Source organism: Mauremys mutica, chromosome 1 (assembly GCF_020497125.1).
Source record: "Mauremys mutica isolate MM-2020 ecotype Southern chromosome 1, ASM2049712v1, whole genome shotgun sequence".
NCBI lineage: Eukaryota > Metazoa > Chordata > Testudines > Geoemydidae > Mauremys > Mauremys mutica.
The window spans coordinates 359,208,623-359,233,510 of record NC_059072.1 but is presented as its reverse complement, the minus strand read 5'-3'; the positions used below and the strand labels follow the sequence as shown (position 1 = coordinate 359,233,510).

At 56.2% G+C, this 24,888-nt stretch overlaps 1 protein-coding gene across 2 annotated transcripts; it reads left to right on the top strand.

The window, feature by feature from the left end:
- LOC123374231 (olfactory receptor 51G2-like) lies at window positions 1–22,871 on the top strand. 2 transcript variants are annotated; one of them, XM_045023956.1, is made up of 3 exons: window positions 1–228; window positions 2,031–2,082; window positions 21,189–22,871. In XM_045023956.1, the coding sequence occupies exon 3, from the start codon at window positions 21,211–21,213 to the stop codon at window positions 22,180–22,182; it is 972 nt and encodes a 323-aa protein (XP_044879891.1). In that variant the 5' UTR covers window positions 1–228; window positions 2,031–2,082; window positions 21,189–21,210; the 3' UTR covers window positions 22,183–22,871. The 2 variants fall into 2 exon arrangements, with proteins under 2 accessions (XP_044879891.1, XP_044879881.1); XM_045023946.1 differs by lacking the exons at window positions 1–228; window positions 2,031–2,082 and adding an exon at window positions 14,830–15,041.
- Window positions 22,872–24,888: the final 2,017 nt, after the last annotated feature.

The following is a 24,888-nucleotide window of genomic DNA, read 5'->3' as shown; positions in this document are numbered from 1 at the left end:
CTCAGGCGAGATCCAGCCACAGCAGCAGCAGGGAGTGTAGTGTCTCCACGCTCAGTGCGTGTCCAGACCGTCCTCCCCAGCATGTTTGACGCGGGAGTGGGGATCATGCAGAGCTGGTTCTGTGCCTGCTTTGACAGCTCCTGGGTGTTGTACACCTCCGTCCTTCTGGTCCTGGTCATCTGGGTGGCCATGGCGACGCAGCACAGCTTCTCCTGGAGAAGCAGGATGGTAGGAGGACCCCCCCCCCCAGCTCCCCTTCAGCCATCCTGCGCTTGCCTGGACACAGCCCCACGGAAGGGAGGGTGGGTGGGTAGGAGCGCCCGAGGCCCCCTGTTCTGACCAGGCCCCATTGGGCTGGTGGGGCACATCTGCAGCGAGAGACAGGGCCACAGACAGAGCTCGTGGCTCCATTCATTGGTTGTTCCTTACTGCCCCGACCACCAGCTAGTGCTAGAAATGCCAGGGCTCTCCCTCGTGGTCCCAGGCTTCCCGGCACCCCTGGCACTAAGCCAGCTCTGGCCAGTTATTTCCCTCCGCTGGGGGAAGTTGACCAACAAAACCTCCCAGCTCCCTCCCAAAGCCACAAGCTTTCCTGGGTCCCTGGCCTCCCAGCCGGCCAGGGAGAGACCAGGCAAGAGGTGGGGGGAGAAAGGGGGAATCCAGGACGGATCTTTGGGTGTGGTCAGTTGGGGATCCTGCCTCGGGTCCCAGATCAGTTGGGGAGCTGGGCTCGCAGGTGGGAACCAGGGGAGACGGGGTGAGAAGAGGAAGCCAGAGCACATTGCGAAGCCCAAGGGCCTGGTCCTCATTCGACTCATAACACCGAGGGCAGAAATCACCCCCCGCAAGGGTCAGACCCAGGGCCCACGGACAGCGAAGGAGGAACCTGCTGCCCCTCCCCCAGGGTTCCTCTGCGGCTGATGCCGTTTCGGCTCCGGGCAGGGTGCCCAGCCGGCTACAGTGTCTGTGTTTGTCACCCAGCTCCCCAAAACAACCGGGCCTTGAATGGTTCAACCGGCCCCAGCCCCTGAACTAACGTCCCAGCACATGGCCCTGCTTGGGCTTCTTGGTGCCGGGGTCCCCAGAGCCCAGGGGGCGATGCAGCAGCTCCTACGGCCTCGGTTTCTTGAACAGTCTATAATCCGCAGCTCAGCTGGTGCCAGAATGGGGCAGCCTGGAATTCAAGGGGCTGAGGGAGTGCCAGGGGCAGCCTGGTGCCCAGGCAATAGAAAGGGGAGCCCAGGGCAGTCCCTCCAGCCTGTGTTCCCTGGCGTATGGCCATGGGCTGCGGGGGGGAGGGAGGAAGTGGTGAGCCAGGGACCCCTTGGCATGTGGTTGGAGATGGAAGCCCAGGTTACCTGGTTGGGAGGCTGCAGAAAGAGGCCACTCCGGCTCTGTGGCTGCCCCTACCCAGAGCTAAGGGGCGATTCCCAGCTGGCATGGGGTTCTCACGCTAGCTCTCACCGACTGGTGGCACGGGCAGCCGGAGCTGTGGCACAGGCTAGCTGCCCCCGTCCGTACCCATGGCAGCCAGACGGGTCTGTCCTAGCCTGTGCTGCTGCTGTGCACGAAACCACGCTTACATCTGTGGGTTTAGCGCGCTAGTTGGAGGGGATGTAGCATGAAACTGTCTGTGCAAGCTGGGAATCACCCTGCCAGCTCCAGGGGCAGATGGGGCCCATGCATGTGGGCCCGGGGGCAGCAGAACATCCCAGACACTTGGTGTAAGCTGGCTCCAGTGGGGCGCGGCTGCAGAGGCCGTGGGCACAGCCTGGCCTTTCTCCCAGGGCCCTGCTGTGACTCTGGTGTGGCGATGCCCCGATGTCGGGGAGTGGGGGACCCAGGATTGTTCCAATGACACTTGGGTGAGGACCACGGGGCATGGCCGAAGGAGCCTGTAGTTCTCCAGCTGCAGGAGGTGGAGGGAAGCGTGGGCACCCCTGGCACCGGGCTGGGCTGGGCGGGAGGCTGGCACTGCACGGCCTCAGTCTGGGTACCACGTAACTCAGCCGCTTCCTTGGCTCCCGCAGGCTCTTCTGGTCAGCAGGCTCCGGTGGAGGGGGACGGAGGACGAGGGAGAAGGTAAGGCCCTGCCTCACGCTCTCTGACGGCTCCCTGGCTCAGAATCCCAGGGCTTCTCCCAAGGCTCCACCCTGGCCCAGGGGTCCCACACGAGGCCCCCCAGACTTGGCCTGCCCCTGGGGATGGGAGCAGGAGCCAAGGTGCTGACTGGAGCCGGGATAAGCTGACACGGTGCTAACGAACCGTCGCCTGGGGGCTTTGCCGCGATGGAGGCAAACACCCCATTGTCTGTCCCCTCTGGCAGGTTGTCCCCATGTCCTCCAGGGCTTTGCGCAGGCTAATGGTGAGCATCGGGGGGGAGCTACCTGCCCTTCCCAGAACAGGGCAGCTTTGCCAGCAGGAGGCACTGCCCACTGCCCAGCAGATCTTGTCTTTATTTCAGCCCGTCTGCTCTGTCTTGGATAGGGGTGTAGCCCTCTGGCACTCCGTTGCTGTGCATCGTACCAGGGCTTGCAAGGCCAAGGCTGCTCGGTGCTGCCAGCCCCTGACATTTGCCAGAGAGATTTCCTGGGATCCCGCACACTGGCGAGACCCATTTCTGCAGGATGGGGGACCGGCTGGGTTATTTGCACCAGGACCATGTGCCATCCGGGTTTCTGGTACTGGGACAGCGCACCGGACAGATTCACGGCCCTGGCACAATGCCCGGGCCGGGTTCACGGCGCTGGGACTTCACCGTGGCCAGGTTCACAGCACTGGCAGTGTTTGAGAGGGGGCCCGGCGTGGTGCTGGCGGAGTGTTTCATCAGGCTCTGGGCTCTCACAAGCTCAGCATGCCTGGTTCTGGAGCAGCAGCGCAGAGTGGCCTGGGGCCAGGGCACTGCAATGAGGGGGCCGGGCGGCCATGCCCACTCACTTTTGACTGGCTGTAAGGGCGAGCAACAGGAGGCAGGGCGTGCAGAGAAGAAAGAGCAAGCGGGGGGCAGGCTCTTGGAGGGAAGCAGTGGCGGAGGAGCGGGGCTTGATGTGGGGGCGAGGCCTCGGGGGGAATGGGTCACAGGCGGGTGGGGCGCTGGGAGAAGGAGTGGCACGGGGCAGGGCCTCGGGGTTAGGAGCAGTGCGGGAATGAGGATTCGGGGTTGGGGCGGTACAGGTGGGTGGGGTCACGGTTCGGGTGCCCGTGGCCCCCGCTACGTACAGGCCCCATCTCTCCTCAGAAGCCCTCTCTGCTGTTCTGTTTTAGGTGCAAAGAAGCAGCGGGTGAAGCAGCCGCGTGACCGGCTGTGCCGGGACCCCCCACGCCGCGCTCACCGAGCCGCCAGGCGCCGCTCCATCCGCCAGCTGCTCTGTGACAACACAGACTGCGCCCTGTGCGACGAGGCGGCCCGGCAAGCCGAGCGGCTGGTATACGCCGACAGGGCCAGCGCGTGGGTCCCTGTCGGGCCAGGGTCACCTCCTACTCCCGCCTCCCACTCCAAAGGGAGAAGCCTGCTCGGTAGAGGCCTGGATGTGCTGCAGTGGTGCTGCTCTAGGACATCTATAGGCGACCAGGTCCTCCCACCGGCGCAGGGCCCCTTCCCACCCAGCAAGTCCCGCTCCCCTCCCGAGCGCCAGGCAGGCAGCCGGAAAACGGCAGCCATGGAGCTCCGTGTCAGCAGCGGGGCCCCTCCCATCCCTCTGGCCACCAAGAGGGAGCTGGAAGCCCACATCCGGCGGAGGGTGGCCGAGAGGAGGTGGGGGCTCACCAGGAGGGTGCAGGAGTCCCTGCGGGGCTTCATGCCCCCCACGACCGCAGCTCCGGGGACACATCCAGACACGCAAGGCAGAAGGGCCAGCCGGCCGCTCAGGGGGCTATCAGCGAGAAGGGCTCCAAGAGAATCACCCTCCAGGGTGGCACCCGTGGGCCCCACAGCGGTGGATGTCTCCTTAGCCGGGCCCCTGGGAACTGCATGGCACCAGCAGCTCAGCCGGGACACGTGCCACCAGCTGCTGGAGAGACATGTGACCAGGAAAAACATAGAGATCCGTCTGGGCCTGATCCCCCGCAGGGCCCAACACTCACAGGAAGCCGCCCGCCGGGTGGGAAAGCTCCCCTTGCCCCGGCTGATTCGGCCGGGCCAGAGATCCCTGGAGCTGCGGCCCCGGGAGCTGCTCTTCCTGGGGCAGGCGGCCTCGGATCACCTGGAGCTCAACCTTCTCCACAAGCACCTGAGCTTCAGGTGGGGGCTGCCCACGCTGTACCGACAGTCCCTGGCCAAGCTGTTCCACGCAGGCCCCTCGCCCGCCCCGCCGCCCGCCAGCTCCCGCGCAGCTGGGACCGAGTTCACGGAGCAGGAGCTGCCCTTCCTCCCACCGGGAGCCCGGGAGGAGCTGGAGCTGCACGTGAGGAAGAAGAGGCTGCAGCATGAGTGGGGGCTGCCTGTGATCATCCAGAATTCCATGCGGGGCCTGATGGCGGCAGCACCCCGCCCCGGCCAGCCCAAGGCCCCTCCGCCGGCCGACAGGGACGTGGCCATTCTCCAGCCCGAGCTGTCCTTCCTCAGTGAGGGCAGCAGACGAGAGCTGGAGCTCAGCCTCCGCAAGAGACTCATGCACCGGCGCTGGGGGCTGCCCAGTAGGATCCAGGAGTCGGTGCGGCTGCTCCAGCCTGCCTCAGCCCCTGTGGAATTCAGGCCTCGCAGCCGTACAGAAAAGGATGCAGAGGGACCTTCCCTGCTGCCCTGGCACAAGAGCACCGTGCACCTGGAGCAGGGTCTGGGGAAAGCCAGGAGAGTGGTCGCTGCTCCCCACCCGCGGCTCAGCCTGGGACGTGACGCTCAGGAGCGGCTGCAGATCCACGTGGCAAAGAAATGTGTGGAGACCCGGCTGGGGGCCGTCCCCGCTGCAGTGAGACGCTCTTGGCAAAGGCTGCATCTCGTGTCCCGGCTGCCCCTCCCCAAGCTGATCCCGGCTGGGGACAGGGCCCCGAAAGCCAGGAAACCCCTGCTGCCCTTCGTGCACCCGGAGGACGACTGCCACCTCGAGCTGAATGTGCAGCACAAACATCTCACGGCCCTGTGGGGCCTGGGCACTCTCTACACCCAGTCCCTCAGCAGGATGGTCCCCAGGGCGCCCCCTGGGCCGGTTCCACCCCGTGAGGCTGAAGTCGAATTCTGGGCGCGGGAGGCTCTGTTCCTGGGCCCGGAGGCCAGAGAGGCCCTGGAGCTGCATGTCAGGAAGAAGAGGCTGCAGCACGAGTGGGGCTTCCCTGCACTCATCGAACGGTCGCTCAGAGCCTTTGTGCCGGAGCCCCCACTGCCGGGACCGACCGCAGCCCGCCAGCGCGCCGAGCTGCACGTCCTCGTCCTGGGGCAGGAGCCTTCGCTCATGGACGGGGACACGAGAGGCCGCCTGGAGCGTCACCTCCGGAAGATGATGCTGCAGCGGAGGTGGGGCCTTCCCCGGAGGATCCAGGAGTCCTTGCGGCTGTTTGCTGCTTTTGCCCCGCCGGCTGGCCCGCAGCTTCCTGGGGCCGGTGGAGAAAAGGGCGTTGGGCAAAGCCGGCTGGGGCCCAGCCAGCCAGACGTCCCTGCAGGGAGCCGCTTGGCAGGAGACAGCAGAACGCATGGCCTTGCTGCTGAGCGGAGGGATGAGCTCCAGCAGCACCTTGCGAGGAAGTGCCTAGAGATCAGGCTGGGGGTGAGGCCGGCCGTAGTGAAGAGATCCCAGAGAGTGGCCAGGGAGGGGGAGAGGATCCGCCTCCCCAGGCTGATCTGCGCAGGCCAGAAGCCCCCCAAGTCCAGGGCCGGCTCCCTGCTCTGCCTGCCGCCCACGGCTATGAATACACTGGACATGAACGTGAGACACAAGCAGCTGGTGCATTTCTGGGGGCTGCCCACGCTGCAGGCGGCGTCTCTGCGGAGGATGATGCCGAAGGCTCCAGCTGTGCCGCTGGGGAGTGCAGCAGGGAGGGCCCGGATGCAGATGGGCCTGGCTGGACGCATGGGGGCTGAGGAGCCGGAGAGGAATGGCTACAAGGAGCCGCCTCTGGTCTCGGGGCCGCCTCTGGTCACAGCCAAGGCCAGGGACCGTCTAAACAGCCACATCCTGAGAAAGAAGCTCCAGCATGAGTGGGGCTTACCGCGGGTCGTGCTGAGATCCCTGGGCGCGTTCACACCCCCACCACCTGGGAGGGGCCCCCCGAGGCGGGCCCAGGCCCCAGCCAGCGAGAGCTTCACCACGGGCAGCCTGCTCTTCCTGCACACGGAAACCAGGGAGCGCCTGGAGTCACACGTCAGGAAACTGGCCCTGGAGCAGAGATGGGGCCTGCCCAAGAGGATCCTGGAGTCCTTAAGGCTGTTCCTGCCGCCTGCCTCACCAGGAGCAGAGCCCAGAGGCCAAACCCAGACCCTGCTCCATGTCTCCCCTACACCCCCGCGAGGTCCTACAGCCCTCTCCACGGGGCAATCGGAAGAGCTCCAGCCATGCCCCGGGGAGCCCCTCAGCCACCGGTCCCAGCACTGGCTTGAAATGGGGGTAAAGGAGGGCAAAGCCAGCTGCCCTGAGGCAGTGTCCCAACACACCCTGGGGAGCAGCAGCAGGAGAAGCCAGGAGACCTCCCAGACGAGCGATGGGGAAGGGCCCCCCAGCTCCCCACGCCACTTCCCGGAGGACAAGGCAGAGCTGAAATCCACCCTGGACTTTCCCAGGAAGAAGGTGCTGGGAATTTCCCACAGGGCCCAGGAGTCCCAGGGACGGGCCTTGCGCCGGGTGGCCCATGAGTCTTACCCACAGCAGAGAGAGCAGAGCTCTGAGGAAAGTCCTGGGCAGTGGAGGACCCACGATGGCGAAGGAGCTCCGCGGATGGCGAGGACTGGCAGGCGCTCCCGGAGCTCCGCTGTGGAGACAGCTGTTTGGAATGAGAAGAGGATCTCGCGGGAGCTGGAATCCAGCTTCAGGAGAATAGCTCGGAGCCGCAGCCGCCATGGCCCAGGGGGGAAGCAGTCTCTGTCTCTGGAAATCGTGGGCCACCTGGAAATGGACCATTGCACATGCTTGGACTGCCTGTGCTGCAAGCTCGAGGGGTGGGACGGCGCCCGCTCTCCGGGGGCCAGCTCTCCTGGGTGGCAGACGCAGCGTATCCATTCAAGGGGGTCAGCAACTCTCCTAGGAGACGCGGCAGCTCCGAGCCCTCTGCATGCTGAGCCTGGATGGCAGGGGCAGGGCACTCCCAGTGTGGCAAAATATGAACCGCCTGCCTCCTCTCCGTCGTCTCCGGAGGGCAGCGAGTCCAGGGCCTCTGACTGGTCTGAGGGAGAAAGCTCTCGCGCAGCCTCTCGCCCAGCGCCCGAGGGGCCCATGCTGGCACGGGTGCATCTTGCTTCTCCGCGGGCCGCGGCACACCGGCTGGACATCCACCTGGCACAGAAGGCCCTGGGCTCCTTCATCCTGCCGCCCTGCGTCATACGCTCCCAGGCCATCTATGCCGACATGGCAGCTGAGCGGCTGAGAGCCGCTGCCCAGGAACACAGGCGGGAAATGAACATCCGGCTGCAGCGCAGGAGGGGCCGGAGAAGCCAGCTGGGAGGGCCCCGTCAGGAAGCCCTGGGAGAAAGAGCCCGCCCCGCGGGCACAGGAGAGCCGGGATTCCCGAGAGCTGGCTCCTTGGACCAGAGACTGATCAGAGAGTCCCAGAGCCAGGCAAACCAGTACCTGTGTGAGACGTGCCATGGCCTCTTCACCGCCGGTGAGGAGGGACTCAGCCCCCAGCCCTGTCCTGCCGAGGGGGCTGGGAAGTCAGACGTGGTGAGGACTCAGCTAGAGACTCACATGCTCCCGAGGGACAGGGAGACTTCAGGTGATGTCTGCAGAGGGGAGCAAGGTGCATCCTACCAGCGGTCTCGGGATCTGAGCCGTGCAGCTGGCGCCCCCCCGTACAAAGGTCCAGCTGGCGCTGAGGAGATGGTCGGGGACTGGGACAGCAAGGCCGTGTCAGCCTGGGATGCGGAAGGAGAAGGCAGCCTGGGGTGGAAGGTGAGGAGGGACACCGAGGGGCGACGCGGCATGAGAGAGATGCCGGCGGAGGGGACAGGCCCCAGGGCTGGAACCAACATGAGGCAGACAGAGGCCCTGGTGCTGACTGAGGCACCTTCCGGGGCAGAACAGCCGCCCCGTGCACCTCCAGGGAGAGGGGCCGAGTCACCGTCTGTCCCCTGCAAGGGGAAGGGCTCCACCTTCAGGGGAATCATGCAGGGCTTCCTCAAACACGTCACCTCCAGGGCATCGGTGGAGAAGAGAGGGCAGGTTGACAGGTCAGTGGCTGCACCACACGGAGCCCCGCCACCCCCTCAGAAACTCGACCCATCCCCCAAGAGCGTGACCTTCAATGCCAACGTTCACGTGCGGGCAGAGGTCAGGAGATGCCAGCTGTGTTCCAGCGCGGAGGAGATGGACGGTGCTGGGAGAAAGGAGCCAGCCGGAGCCGCTCGGACCAGAGGGCTGCCAGGGAATGGGGCTCCCCAGGGATCTAGGGCAGCCTCCCCCGATGCCAGGCAAGGGGACAGCGTGACCAGGGGAGAAGAACCTTCTCCAGAGGAAATAGGGCCCTCAGCAGAGTATGGTGGATACCAAGAGCGGGTGACCCTGAAAGTGACCGAATGCAGGGAGGGGAAGGTGCATGACCCCAGTGGGACGCCAGCTGTGCCAGCGGGACCTTCTGCCCCATGGCCACCACCCCCAGCCTGCCCCACCGCCAGGGACACCAGAACAACCGGCAGTCACAAGGGAGAAGGAGGCAAAGGAGTCCCACAGTCTGTCTCAGCAGCCCTGGGCTCCAATCAGCCGTCTCTCAGGGAGTCCTCCAGAAAAAAGCCCAGAGAGCAGCAGGGTCGGGGACTCAGCCCTTCTCGCCCACGGGGCCACTCCAAGAGCCGGGTGGAAGGCCCGCGGTGCAGCGGCAGGGCCAGAGGACCGGGCAGCGAGGGGACCCAGGCCCGCAGCAGAGAGTGGAGATCCGGCAGCAGAGGGAGGCCCACTGGCAGAAGAACAAGGTCCAGAAGCAGAGATGAGGAATCCCTGGTGAGAGAGGGAGTCCAGGATCGGCAGGGCACACGCAGGAGGCCAGGCAAGGCCACGGGGTGGCCACACCAGCCAATGGTGGGGGAGGAAATGCCACCGAGGACACATCCGGGATAGTCGGAGCGTCTAACCTGGAGCACCGTGGGCACCGGGCCGGGCTGGAAACTGAGCTTCCGCAGCCAGGGTCACGTCCTGGCAAGAGCAGCCAGGTGTGCCGGTTCCACCAGCATCGTGCTCACGCCCACCTTCGCCACGTACACGACAGAACGCCAGCGCTGCGCGTGGAGAACCTGTGTGCCCTGCGGGAGAGGATGCAGGCCCGGCGGAGGAAGCTGTCCCCGTCACTCAACAGCACCGCCTCCGAAGAGGAGAGCCGCCTCCGGGCCTTGGACAAGAGTTAGGGTTGGGTCTTGCAGGTGGCTAATAAAGCTCAATTTTGTGTGCATTCCGCAGGAGTGATCTGGGGCCCTACACAGCAGCACGGGGGAGGGCAGGGTCTAGTGGCTGGCACTACTGTTGCCAGGTGTCCAGTTTTTGACAGGAAGGCCTGGTCGAAAAGGGACCATGGTGGCTCCAGTCAGCACCGCTGACCAGGCCGTTAAAAGTCTACTTGGTGGCAGAGCGGGGCTAAGGCAGGTTTCCTGCCTGCCGTAGCTTCACACAGCACCTAGAAGTAGCGGTATGTCCCCCTTCCAGTTCCTACGCATAGGGGCAGCCAGGAGGCTCCGCACGCTGTCTCCACCCCAAGCGCCAGCTTCACAGCTCCCATTGGCCGTAGTTCCCGGCCAATGGGAGCTGTGGGGGTGGCGTCTGCAGACAGGGCAGTGTGCAGAGCCCCCTGGCCGTGCCTCTGGGTAGGAGTTGGAGGGAGAACATGCCACTGCTTTTAGGAGCTGTCTGAAGTAAGTGCTGCCTAGATCCTTCACCATGACCCGCTCCTGCGCCCCAACCCCTGTCCCAGCCCTGACCCCCTCTCACCCTCCAAACCCCTCATCCCCATCCTCACCCCAAAGCCTGCACTCCCAGCTGAAGTCCTCACCCCCCGCACCCCTACCCACTGCCTCACCCACTGCCTCTAAGGCAAACCAAACCAGCCAGCCAAAAAGGACTTTGGTTTCACCATACTGGCTAACCACAAATCACACAAGCAATTTCTTAGACACTCCAGTCTCCCAGTATCACCACCAGTCTCCCACTCGTACTGGGGATGAATGGTTATGAAAACCAACACCCCAATAAAAGAAAAAGTTTCTCTCGATCCCAAAGAATCAAGCCCCAGACCCAGGTCAATATACAGATCAGTTCTTAGCCACAAATCACACTGTTGCCAATCCTCTAGAATCTAAAGGTTTATTCATAAAAGGAAAAAGATGTAGATGAGAGCTAGAATTGGTTAAATGGAATCAATTACATACAGTAATGGCAAAGTTCTTAGTTCAGGCTTGTAGCAGTGATGGAGTAAACTGCAGGTTCAAATCAAGTCTCTGGAACATCCCCCACTGGGATGGGTCAGTCAGTCCTTTGTTCAGAGCTTCAGTTTATAGCAAATTCCCTTCAGAGGCAAGAAGCAGGATTGAAGACCAGATGGAGATGCAGCATCAGCTTTTTATAGGCTTTTTCCAGGTGTAAGAACACTTCTTTGTTCTTACTGTGGAAAATTACATCAAAATGGAGTCTGCAGTCACATGGACAAGTCTCTGCATACCTTGCTGAGTTACAAGGCATATCTGCCTTCTCTCCATGAGTCAATTGTGTAGCTGATGGTCCTTAATGGGCCATCAAGCAGGCTAGGCAGAGCTAACACCAGGACGTTGTCTGGGATGTTTCCCAGAAGCACAGCACAAATTTGAAATACAGACAGTATAGAGCCAATACTCATTACTTCAACTACAAAATGATACATACATATAGACACTATAATCATAACCAGCAACCCATAATCTTGTTTTAGACACCTTATATGACCCCCTATACATAAGATTTGGTGCCACTATAGGACCTTGGTTGCAACCATGTTCTATATGGTCCCAGATTATATCAATAACGTCACAACTGCGTGCAGATGTCGTCGCCCCATCTCAAAAAAGGTACATTGGAATTGGAAAAGGTTCAGAAAGTGGGGCTTGGGATGGTCCCCGGAGCTTCTGCTGGGCTCTGCCAAGACCTAGCAATAAGCTTTGGTCTGTTCCTGCGTTTCTTGCCTTTTGATTCAGGCGCACGTGGCAGATCCTTCTCTGGCTCTAGGTGCTCAGTCCCAGAGGAACCCTGCACCCTGAGCACTGCTCAGAGCATCACAGTAAAGAAATGGGGTGAAATTCACCCTGCACAGTGGACCAGCCATGCACGGCCTATGCACCATTTGAGGGGAAATTTCCACACCAGCATTAGATGTTGTCACCATTGCCCAGATGATGCTAGCTCCTTGTTTTATCCCTGGAGCTTACCTACAGACTTCCCAAGGGTGCCTTCTTGAATGTCATGGATGCTCCTGATGGCACAGGTATTGTCAAAACATTTTCCCATGGGAGGATCCTCCAGTGCCCCGTGTTCCACATGGTCCCTCTTCACCCTCACATCAAAGTTCAGTAGCCAACCCCTGCACTGCATTATAAATATGAATAGGATCAGTGACAAGGCACATGGAATAAACATTGCCAGAAATGCACTTAACTTCAGCATGTTTTCCAAGCAGGGCTGCCTCCTTCCAGGGTATGGGAAAGTGGCTTTTGTCTCAATGGGAAAGCAAAGCGATGGATTCCCCAGTTTCTGGTGTCCCTCTTTGCAGCACACCCAGCCCTGGGAAATGGGATTAAGCAAAATCACAGGAAGAATAATTGTGTGGGAGTAAATTGTTCAAATGTCACAGCGATGAGCTCACTCTGTGTGTGTGTGTGTGTGTGTGTGTGTGTGTGTGTGTGTGTGTGTGTGTGTGTGTGTGTGTGTGTGTGTGTGTGACCCAGCTCGGAGGAAAGTCAGCAGATTCAGATGTCTACACGGCTATTTGTAAAGTGCTAGTACAGGCCTAAGTCTGCAGACCAGGGCATCACGGTGCTGTGGGCAGGGTAGACTTACCCGTATAAAAACAGGATCTGATTCTCCTCTCACTGATCATTGATTTTACACTGTGTAACACCACTCACGTCAATGGAGTAACTCCTGATTTCTCCTGGTGTGAGCCAGTGTGGTAGTAGACACCCAGTGGGCACAGAACTGGGGCTCAGGACACCTGAGTTCTGTCCTGGCTCTGCTACTCGGTGACTGTGAGCAAGTCATGCCCACGCCCTGTGCTTCTATTTTCTCTCCCAAATGTCTCCTTTGTCTGCCTAGACACTGAGCTCCACATGTGCACGCAGCACTCTGCACAATGGGGCCCCAAACTCAGTGGGTCCTTCTAGGTCCTGCTGCAATGATGGGCCATCACCCGTTCCCGAGTATGATCACCTCCCATGGGAGCTATGGGTCCTCAGGTGGCTAATAAGGTCAATCCTTGAACCACAAGTTCTATTGCAATGAGGGCAGATGTTTTCAGGCTCAGCAGGAGGTGGCTGACCATGACTGGAAGCCCGTCTCTCCTTCCTCCTGCTCCTCTTGTCCTCTTCAGCTTCAGCCTCTTCCTGCCGCAATAAAATCATCATCATAATATGACAGCCTGAATGGGCAGGGGACGGGACTAAGGTCTGAGGTCAAGGCTCATTCTGGCATTTCCTGCCCTATATTCTTGACCCTGCAGCTTTAATCATTAGGTAGAGACATGTACACGTATACACACAACTGAGTCCTGTCGTGCTCATCACGGATTATGTGCATTCCCTGTGCAGAAGCTAAAAGCTCACGGAGAAATGGGGAGTACTTGCTTGACACACGGGCAGGGCTGGTGCAACCATTTAGGCAACCAAGGCGGTCGCCTAGGGCACTGGGATTTGGGGGGCGCCATTTTCTTCTGCAGCGACCACGGCAGCTGGATCTTCGGCCGCCCCGGTCACCACCGGCATTTAGGCGGAGGGAACTGGGGCAGGGGAGCACGGGGAGGGCCGCCTGCAGCAAGTAAGGGCGGGGGAGGCACGCAGGGGAACTCCCCGCCCCAGCTCACCCCGAGGGTGAAGCCGTCGCTGCTTCACTTCTCCCGCCTCCCAGGCTTGCGGCGCCTAAGCTGATTGGTGCCGCAAGCCTGAGAGGCGGGAGAAGTGAAGCAGCCATGGCGTGCTCGGGGAGGAGGCGGGGCAGAGGTGAGCTGCTTCACTTCTCCCGCCTCCCAGGCTTGCGGCGCCAATCAGCTTAGGCGCCGCAAGCCTGGGAGGCGGGAGAAGTGAAGCAGCGACGGCGTGCTCAGGGTGCTCGTGCTCGTGCGTGGAGCAGGGGTGAGCTGGGGCGGGGTGGGGTGCCTCAGGGCGGAGGCGGGGAGCTGCCGTGGGGGGGCACCTCAGGGCGGAGGGGGGGGAGCTGCCACGGGAGGGGGGCGCCCCAGGGTGGGGGCGCAGAGGCAGGGCAGACGCAAGCTGGAAGTTTTGCCTAGGGAGCGAAACATCCTTGCACTGGCCCTGCACATGGGATAAAAGGAGGGGAAGGAACCCCGAAAGGAAGAGCTGTCAGAAGCCAAATAGGCCAGCAATGGTCTCCAATAGCAAGGCTCTGAACTGAACCATGGAGACAGCTGGGGCCCGGGGGACACCCACGAGAGAATCCCACAGCCGGGATGCTTGACCCAGGATACGCATGTCTCATGTGGAAGTTGGGTTGCAGGAGATGGAACAGACAGAAGCCACTACCTGGGCTGGGGCTGTTACTAGCGGGGGAGCACCAGAAGTGAGTGACATAGAAGCACGGAGGGCCATATCCTGCTCTCGTTTACATGGGTGCAAGGCCTATTGACTTCATTGGGACTCACACCCATGCAGCTCGGAGCAGAAGTTGGTTCCCTGTGTGCAAATCTGACATGGTGTTTCCGGCAGGTATGGGTCATGTCTAGGCCATTCGAGAGATTCCCTCTGAACGTTCCAGAACTATAATGAGTCTAGGGAAACCAATATTGAAATGAGCCAGGAATGCAGGGTACATTCATTTGCACCGTGGAACCAACATTTCTATCCTCCCACATGAACACAAGTCGCCAAATCCATGCAGGTCACTGGACTATGATTTAACAGATTGGATGGAAGGATGCTCTTGTGGTTAACGAACCAGACTGGGCCATAGAAGAGCTCACATCAATTCCCTGCTCCGCTACAGGTGCCATGTGTGAACATGGGCAAGTCCCTTCATTTCTCTGTGCCTCAGTTTCCCCCATCTGTAAAATGGGATAACAGCGGTTCCCCTATCTCACTGCAGAGGTTGTGAAGATAAATTTATTAATATGAGAAACGCAGATACTGCACAGGACTGTACGAGTCAGTAGCTAATAATGCTTCTTTTTCTGGCTCTGTAATATTTTATCTGGTTTTATTGTGCATTACATAGTATTTTATGGTTTTTAAATAAATCCGGAGCATGGTGGGGAGGGCTGGCACCATTTCACCTCCCTTATTCCCTTGGCAGCCTGTGATGTCTGTGTTTTCCTTACAATTTATTACTCTTTTAATTACAGTTTCAATCTCATAATAAAAGTTATTTGTATCCCAGCCTGCTGCTTTGTCAGTCATAAATCAGGGCTAACAGTAAACACGCTGCCCAATAAGCCAGCAGGGGAAAAACAGCTCTACTGAGAAAGCCTTATAAATGGAAAGATCATTTACTTTCCACGGTATTTTCCCTTGCACATTTCACAGCGTTTACACTCAGAAAGCTCAGGCTCCCCTGAAACCCTCGATTGGTTACGTGACCACAGCTGGCTTATTTTTGGGATGTGTTATATACACCCTCCGCCCCACCCTGAGAGACAGATGTGAGTTCTTCAGTCGGTCTGGAACTGGATTGTGCAGCTTTGTAACGTGGGGACAGGCCGTAACCTCCCACTGCTGTGTCAGCCCGGTGAGTAAACTGGTTTAGCAGCGTCTTGATCGTCTCTTGCTGTGTTAAATTCAGTGTGTGGCTAACAGGAGGGGTATTGTTTATGGAGGGGGTGTGGACCTTTAAAGTTGGGGAAAGTATCTCTGAAACGGCATGTAGCTCAGGGATTCAGTTGAGAAATAAAATGTGTCTTTACTAGGCAGTGATCAGATCCGAAACCCAGCCATGCGGCTAGTGCCTCATCGCTGGCGACTCTGGGCTGGCCGAGGGGCATGGTACCAGACAGATGTAATGAACCCCTGGTGCAGCTCGAGGGGAATTCAGTTAACAATGCTGCAGCTGCTGTCTGAGCCTCACAGGTTCCAGTTCTCTCTGTCCCCACTTTACGGCTCTGCAGGGCCAGTGGAAGTAACAGACCATTAATTTTGGCCTCTACAGTCATGGCACACAGGGTTTCAAGGGGCTGTTTCCAGTCGTGTTTCTCACCATCCCTGCTCCTTAATTAGATGGCCGTATCCTGGCTGTTTTCACGCGATGTTCAGCTTGGCTGGTGGCGAAGGCAACGAGTGACCAGCTCTCCCCCGGATGGAGATGGTTTTCTTCCAGCCCCGTAGAACTGTGGCGCACCCTAGATTCTCTTGCAGAGACAGCTCCTGGGGAAAGCTTTCTCGCCAAAGCCACAGACACAAATCACACCAGAGCTTCCAAGAGCATGGCAAAGGTAAAGGGCAGAACCCTCTACCATGTCTGCCACAGCCAATCAACAAGGGCTGCCATCTTTGTTACTTGTCTGTACAGCACCTAGCACAACGGGGCCTTGGTCCTTGACTGGTGATGACTAGGTGCCAGCATAACCTAACACTGCTAACAATACTAACCTGCCCAGAGGGCAGTTTCTTCCCAGTGCCCATTGGTTAGACATTGGCGTATGGCCCAAGCAGGAGAATTCATGTCCCTGTCAAACTTTTGATTTCATTATGATATTTACAAGCATGTTTAGAGACTAATGGATGAAATCTTGCTAGGAATGAAATCACGTGTCGCTGAATATTCACATAAAAATGGCCACACTGGGTCAGAACAAAGGTCCATCTAGTCCAATATCCTGTCTACTGACAGTGGCCAATGCCAGGTGGCCAGAGGGAATAAACAGAACAGGGAATCATCAAGTGATCCATCCCCTATCGCCCATTCCCAGCTTCTGGCAAACAGAGGCTAGAGACACCATCCCTGCCCATCCTGGCTAATAGCCACTGCTGGCCCCATCCTCCATGAATTTATCTAGTTCCTTTTTTAACCCTGTTATAGTCTTAGCCTTCACAACATCCTCTGGAAATGAGTTCCACAGGTTGACACGTGTTAATCTGAAATGAGCTCTATTAAATGAAGCATTCTGCACCTGCAGCACTATCATCATTCAACTACAATCTCGTCATACTTGTTACATTTTATACTGAGAGTTAAGTATTATTTAGGTCCAGGACAACCAGGCTCCTTAACAGAACCTCTCATTTCAGTTTAGACAAGAATAAGAAAACACTTTAATTTGTGTGTGTATTGTCATAGGCCCTGTGACGAGGCGGTTCTGGCGGGACCCAACTGAAAGTGCCAATTCAGGACCAATTGCTCAAACAGGGCAGTCACAGCCCTAGGCTGGGGTTTTTCCACCTCTAAGGCAAACCAAACCAGACAGACAAAAAGGACTTCGGTCTCACCCCACTGGCTAACCGCAAGTCACACGAGCAACTTCCTTAGACACTCCAGTCTCCCAGTATCACTACCAATGCCACCCGTCCTGGGGAGGAATGGTTATGAAAACCAACCCCCAATAAAAGAAAAAGGTTCTCTCGATCCCAAAGGACCAAGCCCCAGACCCAGGTCAATACACACATCAGATCTTACTCACAAATCATGCTGTTGCCAATCCTTTAGAATCTAAAATCTAAAGGTTTATTCATAAAGGGAAAAAGGTAGAGATGAGAGCTAGAATTGGCTAAATGGAATCAATTACATACAGTGATGGCAAAGTTCTTAGTTCAGGCTTGTAGCAGTGATGGAATAAATTGCAGGTTCAAATCAAGTCTCTGGAGTACATCCCCCGCTGGGATGGGTCATCAGTCCTTTGTGCAGAGCTTCAGTTTGTAGCAAAGTCCCTCCAGAGGTAAGAAGCAGGATTGAAGACAAGATGGAGTTGAGGCATCAGCCTTATATAGGCTTTTCCAGGTGTAAGAACCTCTTTGTCCTTACTGTGGAAAATTACAGCAAAATGGAGTCTGGAGTCACATGGGCCAGTCCCTGCATACTTTGCTGAGTCACAAGGCGTGTTTGCCTTCTCTCCATGGGTCAATTGTGTAGCTGATGGTCCTTAATGGGCCATCAAGCAGACTAGGCAGAGCTAACACCAATTTGTCTGGGATATCACCCAGAAGCAGAGCACAATACCAAATACAGACAGTACAGAGCCAATACTTATATCTTCAACTACAAAATGATACACAGACATACAGACAGCATAATCATAACCAGCAACCCAGAACCTGGTCTTAGACACCTTAGATGACCCCCTTTACCTAAGATTTGGTGCCACTACAGGACCTTGGTTGCAACCCATGTTCTATATGGTCCCCATTTATATCCATAACGTCACAGGCCCTAAAGGTTCCACGTGAGATCAAGGCACCACTGCACTAATTACTATACAGTCCCTGCCCTGAAGAGCTTAAAATCTAAATAGACCAGACAGACAAAGGACAGGGGAGGAAACAGAGAGATGAAATGACGTAGCATCCAGTGCCAGGTGCCTCCAAGGAAGGTGCAAGACGCCCTGCAGCGGGCGGCTCTGAGTAATCTGTTCCCAAGGACAGTTTCCTTCCTAACCCCATTAGTTAGAGGTCAGCGTACGTGCTGAAGCACATCAGATCAGACACCCCTGGTCATACAGTGCCGCTGGGTAGATTCTGATAGCACTTTCGAATGAAACATGTCCCTGGCGGAGACTGAGGCCTGCTCACTGCTAACTAACAAAAGCCTTGCGTCAAACTAAGCAGCCTGATTATCAGAGGTGCTGAGCACCTGTGGCTCCCATTAACGTCAGAAGGAATTGATGGTGTTCAGCACCTTTGAAAATACTGGCTTCTATCTCTGCCACTGAGGCCTAATGCACTAATGGCTGGCATTCACCCCAGCAGGCCAGCACTAACTCTATGCCTCACTGGACACCGCCAAACAAGACTTCAGTGTCTGGTGAAGTTTTTGAATTTCACCCTAATGTTTGTAAAGCCCTGTACAAGCCTCAGATAGGTGCCGCAAGAGAGGTTCACAGTATCGTTCGCAAAAATCACAGTTTCTCTTTGAGTAGAACTTTCTCTCGGGTGTTTTCCTTCCCCTGGGGGTTCTACCCCTCTCCGCTGGCCATCGGCAGGGGTGGCTCCAGGCACCAGTGCACCAAGCACGTGCCTGGGGCAGCAAGCCGCGGGGGGCAGCCAGCCAGTCACCGTGAGGACAGCAGTCAGGCTGCCTTCGGCAGCATGCCTGCAGGAGGTCTGCCGGTCCCGCGGCTTCGGCGGCAATTCGGCGGTGGGTTCACCAAAGGCGCGGGACCGGCAGACCTCCCATAGGCATGCTGCCAAATCCGTGTTACCAGCGGACCTCCCGCAGGCACGCAGCCAAAAGCCTCCTGACTGCCGTACTTGGGGCAGCAAAATACATAGAGCCACCCCTGGCCATCAGATACTGAAATGAAGGAGGATGGGCTGTAGATCAGTAGCTGCAGAAACTGAAACTCAGCTATCTTGGTCTGGTGGATTGGCGAGAGGACAAATTCAGAACTGAGGGTGAAGGAGGCTGTCAAGGCTGAATCCCCGCTCTGTCACGCCAAGTGCAGAAGGTGGGGGCCCGCAAGGATTCTAAAAATTAATACCTGACACTCCAGGCTTGTATTAAACCCCCAAGGTTACAGCTTTTCTCTGACCTTGGCCTGGTAAATGCTGCCACCACCCACTGCCTCTTGCAAATCCTCAAAAGTTTTCCCTGAGTCCCCTTGGCTTTTCCACCCCGCCTCGAGAAAGCCAAGAAAGGAAACAAACAAAAGGGAAACCCAGTGGTTGTCACCAGCTCATTGAAAAACATATGCACAGACCTTTTAAGACACAAAACCAATCAGGTTTTTTTTTTTAAAAAAGGTAAATTTTATTAAAAAAAGAAGAAAGGAGACACATCTGGAACATCAGGCTATTGCTAGATGTTATAGAGCAACTGAAAAGGGATTAACACCACGCATGGCTCCCTGGGGTCCAGCTTGTCATTACAAAAGAAAACAAGTATCAGAGGGGTAGCCGTATTAGTCTGGATCTGTAAAAGCAGCAAAGAGTCTTGTGGCACCTTATAGACTAACAGACGTTTGGGAGCATGAGCTTTCGTGGGTGAATACCCAAATCTGATGAAGTGGGTATTCACCCATGAAAGCTCATGCTCCCAAACATCTGTTAGTCTATAAGGTGCCAAAAGAAAACAAAACTACCTGAGCTTAGCACAGAGGAAATCCACAAGCCACATTAAAGAAATGAACCTGATCGCATCTGTCTAAACATTCCTTGTCCCAATGAAGCTTTCTAGGGATGGAAGATAATGTTTCGTACCTGATTCAGACTGTACACAGCATTCCTGCTGCCCCTGTCTCTTCAGCCAAGAGAGAACAACCTAGAGACAAAGAGAAAGCTTCCCATTGGCTCTTTTGGTCAGGTGCCCACTCCCTTTTCTTTACCTGGGGGACTTTTTAACCCTTTACAGGTAAAGCAAGCAGCCACCAAGAGGGACTTTTTAGCTAACTGGCTGGCTGGGTGTCCGGAAAAGGGAGCTACCCCCCACCTTCATTTATCTCAGGCTGAGGGCTCAAATCTCCACTTTGCAATGCCATTTTGACACCGGAGTGACTGCAAAATTGATGTAACAGCAGCAAATGAGACCTTAACTTTCACCCTCTTCCAAGACTTTGGTGTCACCTACCCCAATTTGTACCTGCTTACCAACGTAACCTCAGTCTAGGTGATAATCATGGTAGAGATTCCCTCGCGCCTAAGGAATTCTGTAAAGAGGCATCAGTGATCCATGACAGTGTCTGAACTTGGGGCTTTGGTGGTTATTAAATGGTTGTATACCCTGTAGCACAGTGTAATTACATGCAATTTTGTATCATTACATGACTGTAGGTTCAGTAGAGCCTCTAGGCATATGGGGGGCTTTGGAAGTTATGTAGTAACGTACCACAGAGCAGGTAATCAGATGGGCGGTTGTGGTTATAGGGTTGTATATGTTGTCAGAGTGGTAGTCAGAGCTGTACCGGTGTGGTGCTCTGCTCTCTCCAATGTTGATATCACTCAGCTGCGTGCGTGTGTTCCCTCTGTGTGCTGCCCCAGCTCTGCGCAGATAGCTGACCCAGCAGACCCGATGAGAACCCCCAATAACCACAAAGTCTAGTAAGGTACGAAGGCACGTCAGCCAGGTTTATTGTCGAAAAAAGTACAGCCTCCGGCTCCCCGGCAAACGTAGTCCAAGGTGCTGCTGCGATACAGCTAGCCAGTACATATGTACTCCCTGACAATGGACTCAGCTCAGTCAGTGGCGGGATTTCCACTGCCCCCTAGGCTGGACAAAGACACCTGCCCCAAGGATGCATTTTTAAACACAGATACAAACAAGTTACACATCACACCTGACGTATTGAGGTGCCACCTTTCTACGTAGCAAGGTACAACCCCTCTACGTATTAAGGTGCCGCCTCTCACCTTGTACATGTTGGTTCAATCAAAACAACTCTATTCATCATTTTACCCTTTTGCCTGTCATTGGGATGGGTCGGCCTGTCCTTTTGTTATCTATGGAATGTTTCAGTATAGTGTGTTCTAATGTTATGTTTATACTTCGGTATGCTAGGTGAATATATGTTTCTGCAGCATCATCCCTTTCCGTGCCAGCTTCTGTGAGCAGGGCCTACCTCTGGCTCACAGCTTAACTTTGCTTTATGTTAGCAAAGTCTTGTCCATTACTTTAGTTCAGGCCTCAGGCCTCATACCGGGCCTCTGATACCAAGGTTTATATCTTAGGGCCTCCTCTTACTACAGTATATACTGTACAGACAAATGACCTGGGCTGTTTTGTTTTTAACACTAGGCTGTGCGACATCTGAGGTGGGATGGAGCAGCCTCAGCACACCATGCCACTTGCCAATTCCTCTTTCTATCAGCCTTCCACCTTCCTCCTGACGGGCTTTCCGGGGCTGGAAGCCAATCACCACTGGATCTCCATCCCTTTCTGCGTGTTCTATCTCGTCGGCCTTTCAGGGAACTGCCTGATCCTGATCATCATCAAGAAGACCCAAAGTCTTCATAAGCCTACGTACTACTTCCTTTCCATGCTGGCCTTGACGGACCTGGGCTTGGCTTTGTGCACCCTTCCTACCACGCTGGGCATCTTTTGGTTTAAGATCAGAAAAATTGAGTTCAATTCCTGTCTCACCCAGATGTATTTTATCCATATACTGTCAGTGATGGAATCCTCGGTGCTCCTGGCCATGGCCTTCGATCGTTTCATCGCTATCTCCAACCCTCTGAGATATTCGTCCATCTTGACCGAGTCAACCATCATCAAAATAGGGCTGGCGATTGTTTCAAGAGCTGTGATCTCCCTCTTCCCAATACCCTTTCTGCTCAAGAGGTTAACCTACTGTGGGAACAATGTGCTTTCCCACTCATTTTGCTTTCACTCTGATATCATGAAGCTGGCCTGCGCGGATATAAAAGTCAACATCCTGTATGGTTTAATTGTCATTCTTTCAACGGTGGGTGTGGATTTTGTGTTCATTGTGCTATCATATGTTCTGATCATTAAGACTGTGGTCAGCCTCACGACCAAGGAAAAATGTCTCAAGGCTTTGAACACGTGTGTCTCCCATATCTGTGCCGTCCTAATCTTCTTCATCCCAATGATTGGACTGTCCATTCTCCATCGCTGTGGTAACAATGTTCCCCTTATGCTTAACATTATGATGGCCTATATCTACCTTATTGTGCCCCCTGTCTTAAATCCTATCATATACAGCGTCAAATCCAAACTGATCCGCAAAGCCATGCTCAGAACACTGTGGTGGAAAAATGAGTCAATGTGACAGACTTTCACCATCAGGTTTCCTGGAAAATTCAAGTGACTTGTTTCATCAGGTTAAATCAAAGGGGGCCCTGTGCTTGGCCAGAAGACGAAAACTTCAATTCCCCTTGGAAGTTGTATCCCAGCTCAATGTTGTGTTCTTCCATTTCCTCCTAGAATCGCCCCCACTCCCCTGCCAACCTAAGGCCCTGATTGCCAGGGTCTGCAAGAAGGGTGGGCTCCACCCATGAGGACGCCATTGCAAGATTTGGGCCCAAATTAATTATTTTTAAAAGTGACGTGGGGCGGTGGAACGGGGAGCCACTAAAATGCAGACCCTGAAAAAGCTAGTAACCTAATCAATCTGTGTAAGCCCTACTTGACTAAAGTCCTCTCGTCCTGCCTCAGGCCATGTCCTGGCTATCATAGACTCAGGGTCCCTACCCATACGCAAACTACGCAGCTGCGTTGGGCACCAGGACATTTGGGGCAACAAATTGCCCCAAATGTCCTGGTGCCTGATGCAGCTGCGAACTGCTTCCAGCCCAATCCCCCAGACGGCTGAGCGGGCCCCTCGTGGGCTGCTCACAGCAGGGTCCAGAGAAGCTGCCTCCGCCTCTGCCCCACCCCTTCCTCTCAGCCCCTGCCCCTGCTCTGCCCCTGCCCCACGTCTTCCCACCCCAGCCCTGCCCCCACTCTGTCCCCTCCTCCCCAAACCCCATCCCCTGAGCTAGGTGTCCTGGGGGACTGCGGCAGGGGTTGGGGTCAGGCCCGCCCTGCACTTGCTGGGTGGTGGGAAGTGGAGCGACCCAGCCCCACCCCACTCCACTCTGCCAGCTCCCAGCCACGCTGCCGGTGAGTGCTGGGGGCGGTTCCCCCCATTCCCCGAAGCCTGGGAGCCAAGGGAGCAGAGCGGAGCAGGCTGGGGCCGAGTCGCTCTACTTCCTGCCGCCCCGTGAGTGCGGAGGCGGGCCCGACCCCTGCTGCCTTCCTGCACTGGCTGCTCCTGCCTCCCAAAGCCCTTGGGTGCATCCCCCAACCCCTGTGGAGGCCTGGGACCCCTGGGGGGCTGTGTAGGGCACCACAATCTCTAGGGACGGCCCGGCATAGACTGTAAGTGCCTCGGGGCAGGGGCCGTGACCAAGCTTTCCAAAAGCGCCTGGTGATTCTGGGGGCTCCAATCCCTGGGGGCTCAGCTGGTGGCACTCAAAGGGGCCTGATTTTCAGAGGGGGGTTGCTAAGCACTTTCTGAAAATCAGCCCCTTTGAGGTGTCTCAAGTCAGGCAACCAAAGGTCACTAGGCGTTTTCAAAAAGTTCGGCCTCGATCTTCAGTTGTGTCTGTAAATCACCATGCACCTCTATGGTGCTATACATAATGGTGCTGCTGCCTCTGTTGTCACTTTCAATGAGCCTCACTGGCTTGTGTCACATGTTGTTCTGGTGCCTGTTCTGCACTGCACACAATCGATATGTGTTTTACAACATCGTACCTACAATAAAGGAGATTTACCTATTCAAAGTGGTTATGAGAGACAGTGACGGCATTTTTCTGTATGCTTGTAAGAGCTGGGATTATGCTAGGGTAGTACTGGCCTCCTGGTAAGAGCAAGTACACCTCTACCCCGAGATAATGCGGTCCTCGGGAGCCAAAAAATCTGACCGCCTTATAGGTGAGACCGCGTTATATCGGGTACAGTCTGGTACGACAAACCGGCAAGAGCTGGTACGCCGTGCTGCACTGGACCGGCTTCCCTGGCGGTGATTTAAAGGGCCCAGTGCTCCGGCCACTGTGGGGATTCCCGGGCCTTTTAAATCACCACCGGAGCTCCGGCAGCGGGGCTCGGGCGGCACTTTAAGGGGCCTGGGGCTCCCCGCAGCAGCCGGAGCCTCTGGCCCTTTAAATCCCCACCCGAGCGCGGCTGCCAGAGCCCCAGGACTCTGACAGCTGGGCTCGGGCGGGGATTTAAAGGGCCCGGGGCTCCACACGAATTCACATATAACCTGGTAAAACAGCAGGGCTCAGGCAGCGCTTTAAAGGGCCCGGGCCGCCCCGCTGCTTTACTGCGTTATATCCGAATTCATGTTATATCTGGTTGCATTATACCGGGGTAGAGGTGTATTCGTATTAATATTCAGACTGGAAAAAAGGGGTACATTATTAACAGTCAGCGTAATTAACCATTGGGACATTTACCAAGGGTCAGAGAGGATTCTCCATCACTTGTTAAATCAAGACAGGATGTTTTTCTAGAAATGAGGAATTAGGAGTTATTGTGGGGCAGGTCTCTGGCCTGTGCTATACAGGCAGTCAGACTAGATGATCATCAGGCTCCCATCTGGCCTTGAGATCTATGAATCCAGTATACATCATGCATTCACCACTTGGCTATTATTTTGGATTCTGGGTGCAGGTAGTGCCCCAGTGGCTGAGAAGAGGAAGGACTCAGTTGCAGTAAAACTAACGTAGGAATGGAAAGAAACGATTAATTTTCAACATGGCACCAGGCTGACAGCAGGGGGTGGGTCAAGATCCAGTATCTGGGCTGGTGTTCAATATAGTTATTGATGATCCGGCAAAGGGCGGGCAGGATCTGAGGTGGTAACATTTGCTGATGGCACAAAATTAAATTAGTCAGGAGTGAGGAGCTGCAGAAGAACCCAAGAAAGGGCAAAGAAAAGGCAGCCCAATGGCAGTTGAAACGCAGGGTTGGCACGTGCAAAGTAAAG

Coding starts and splice junctions, on each gene's coding strand:
- LOC123374231 (XM_045023956.1), top strand. CDS start 21,211: ATGGAGCAGCCTCAGCACACCATGCCACTTGCCAATTCCTCTTTCTAT.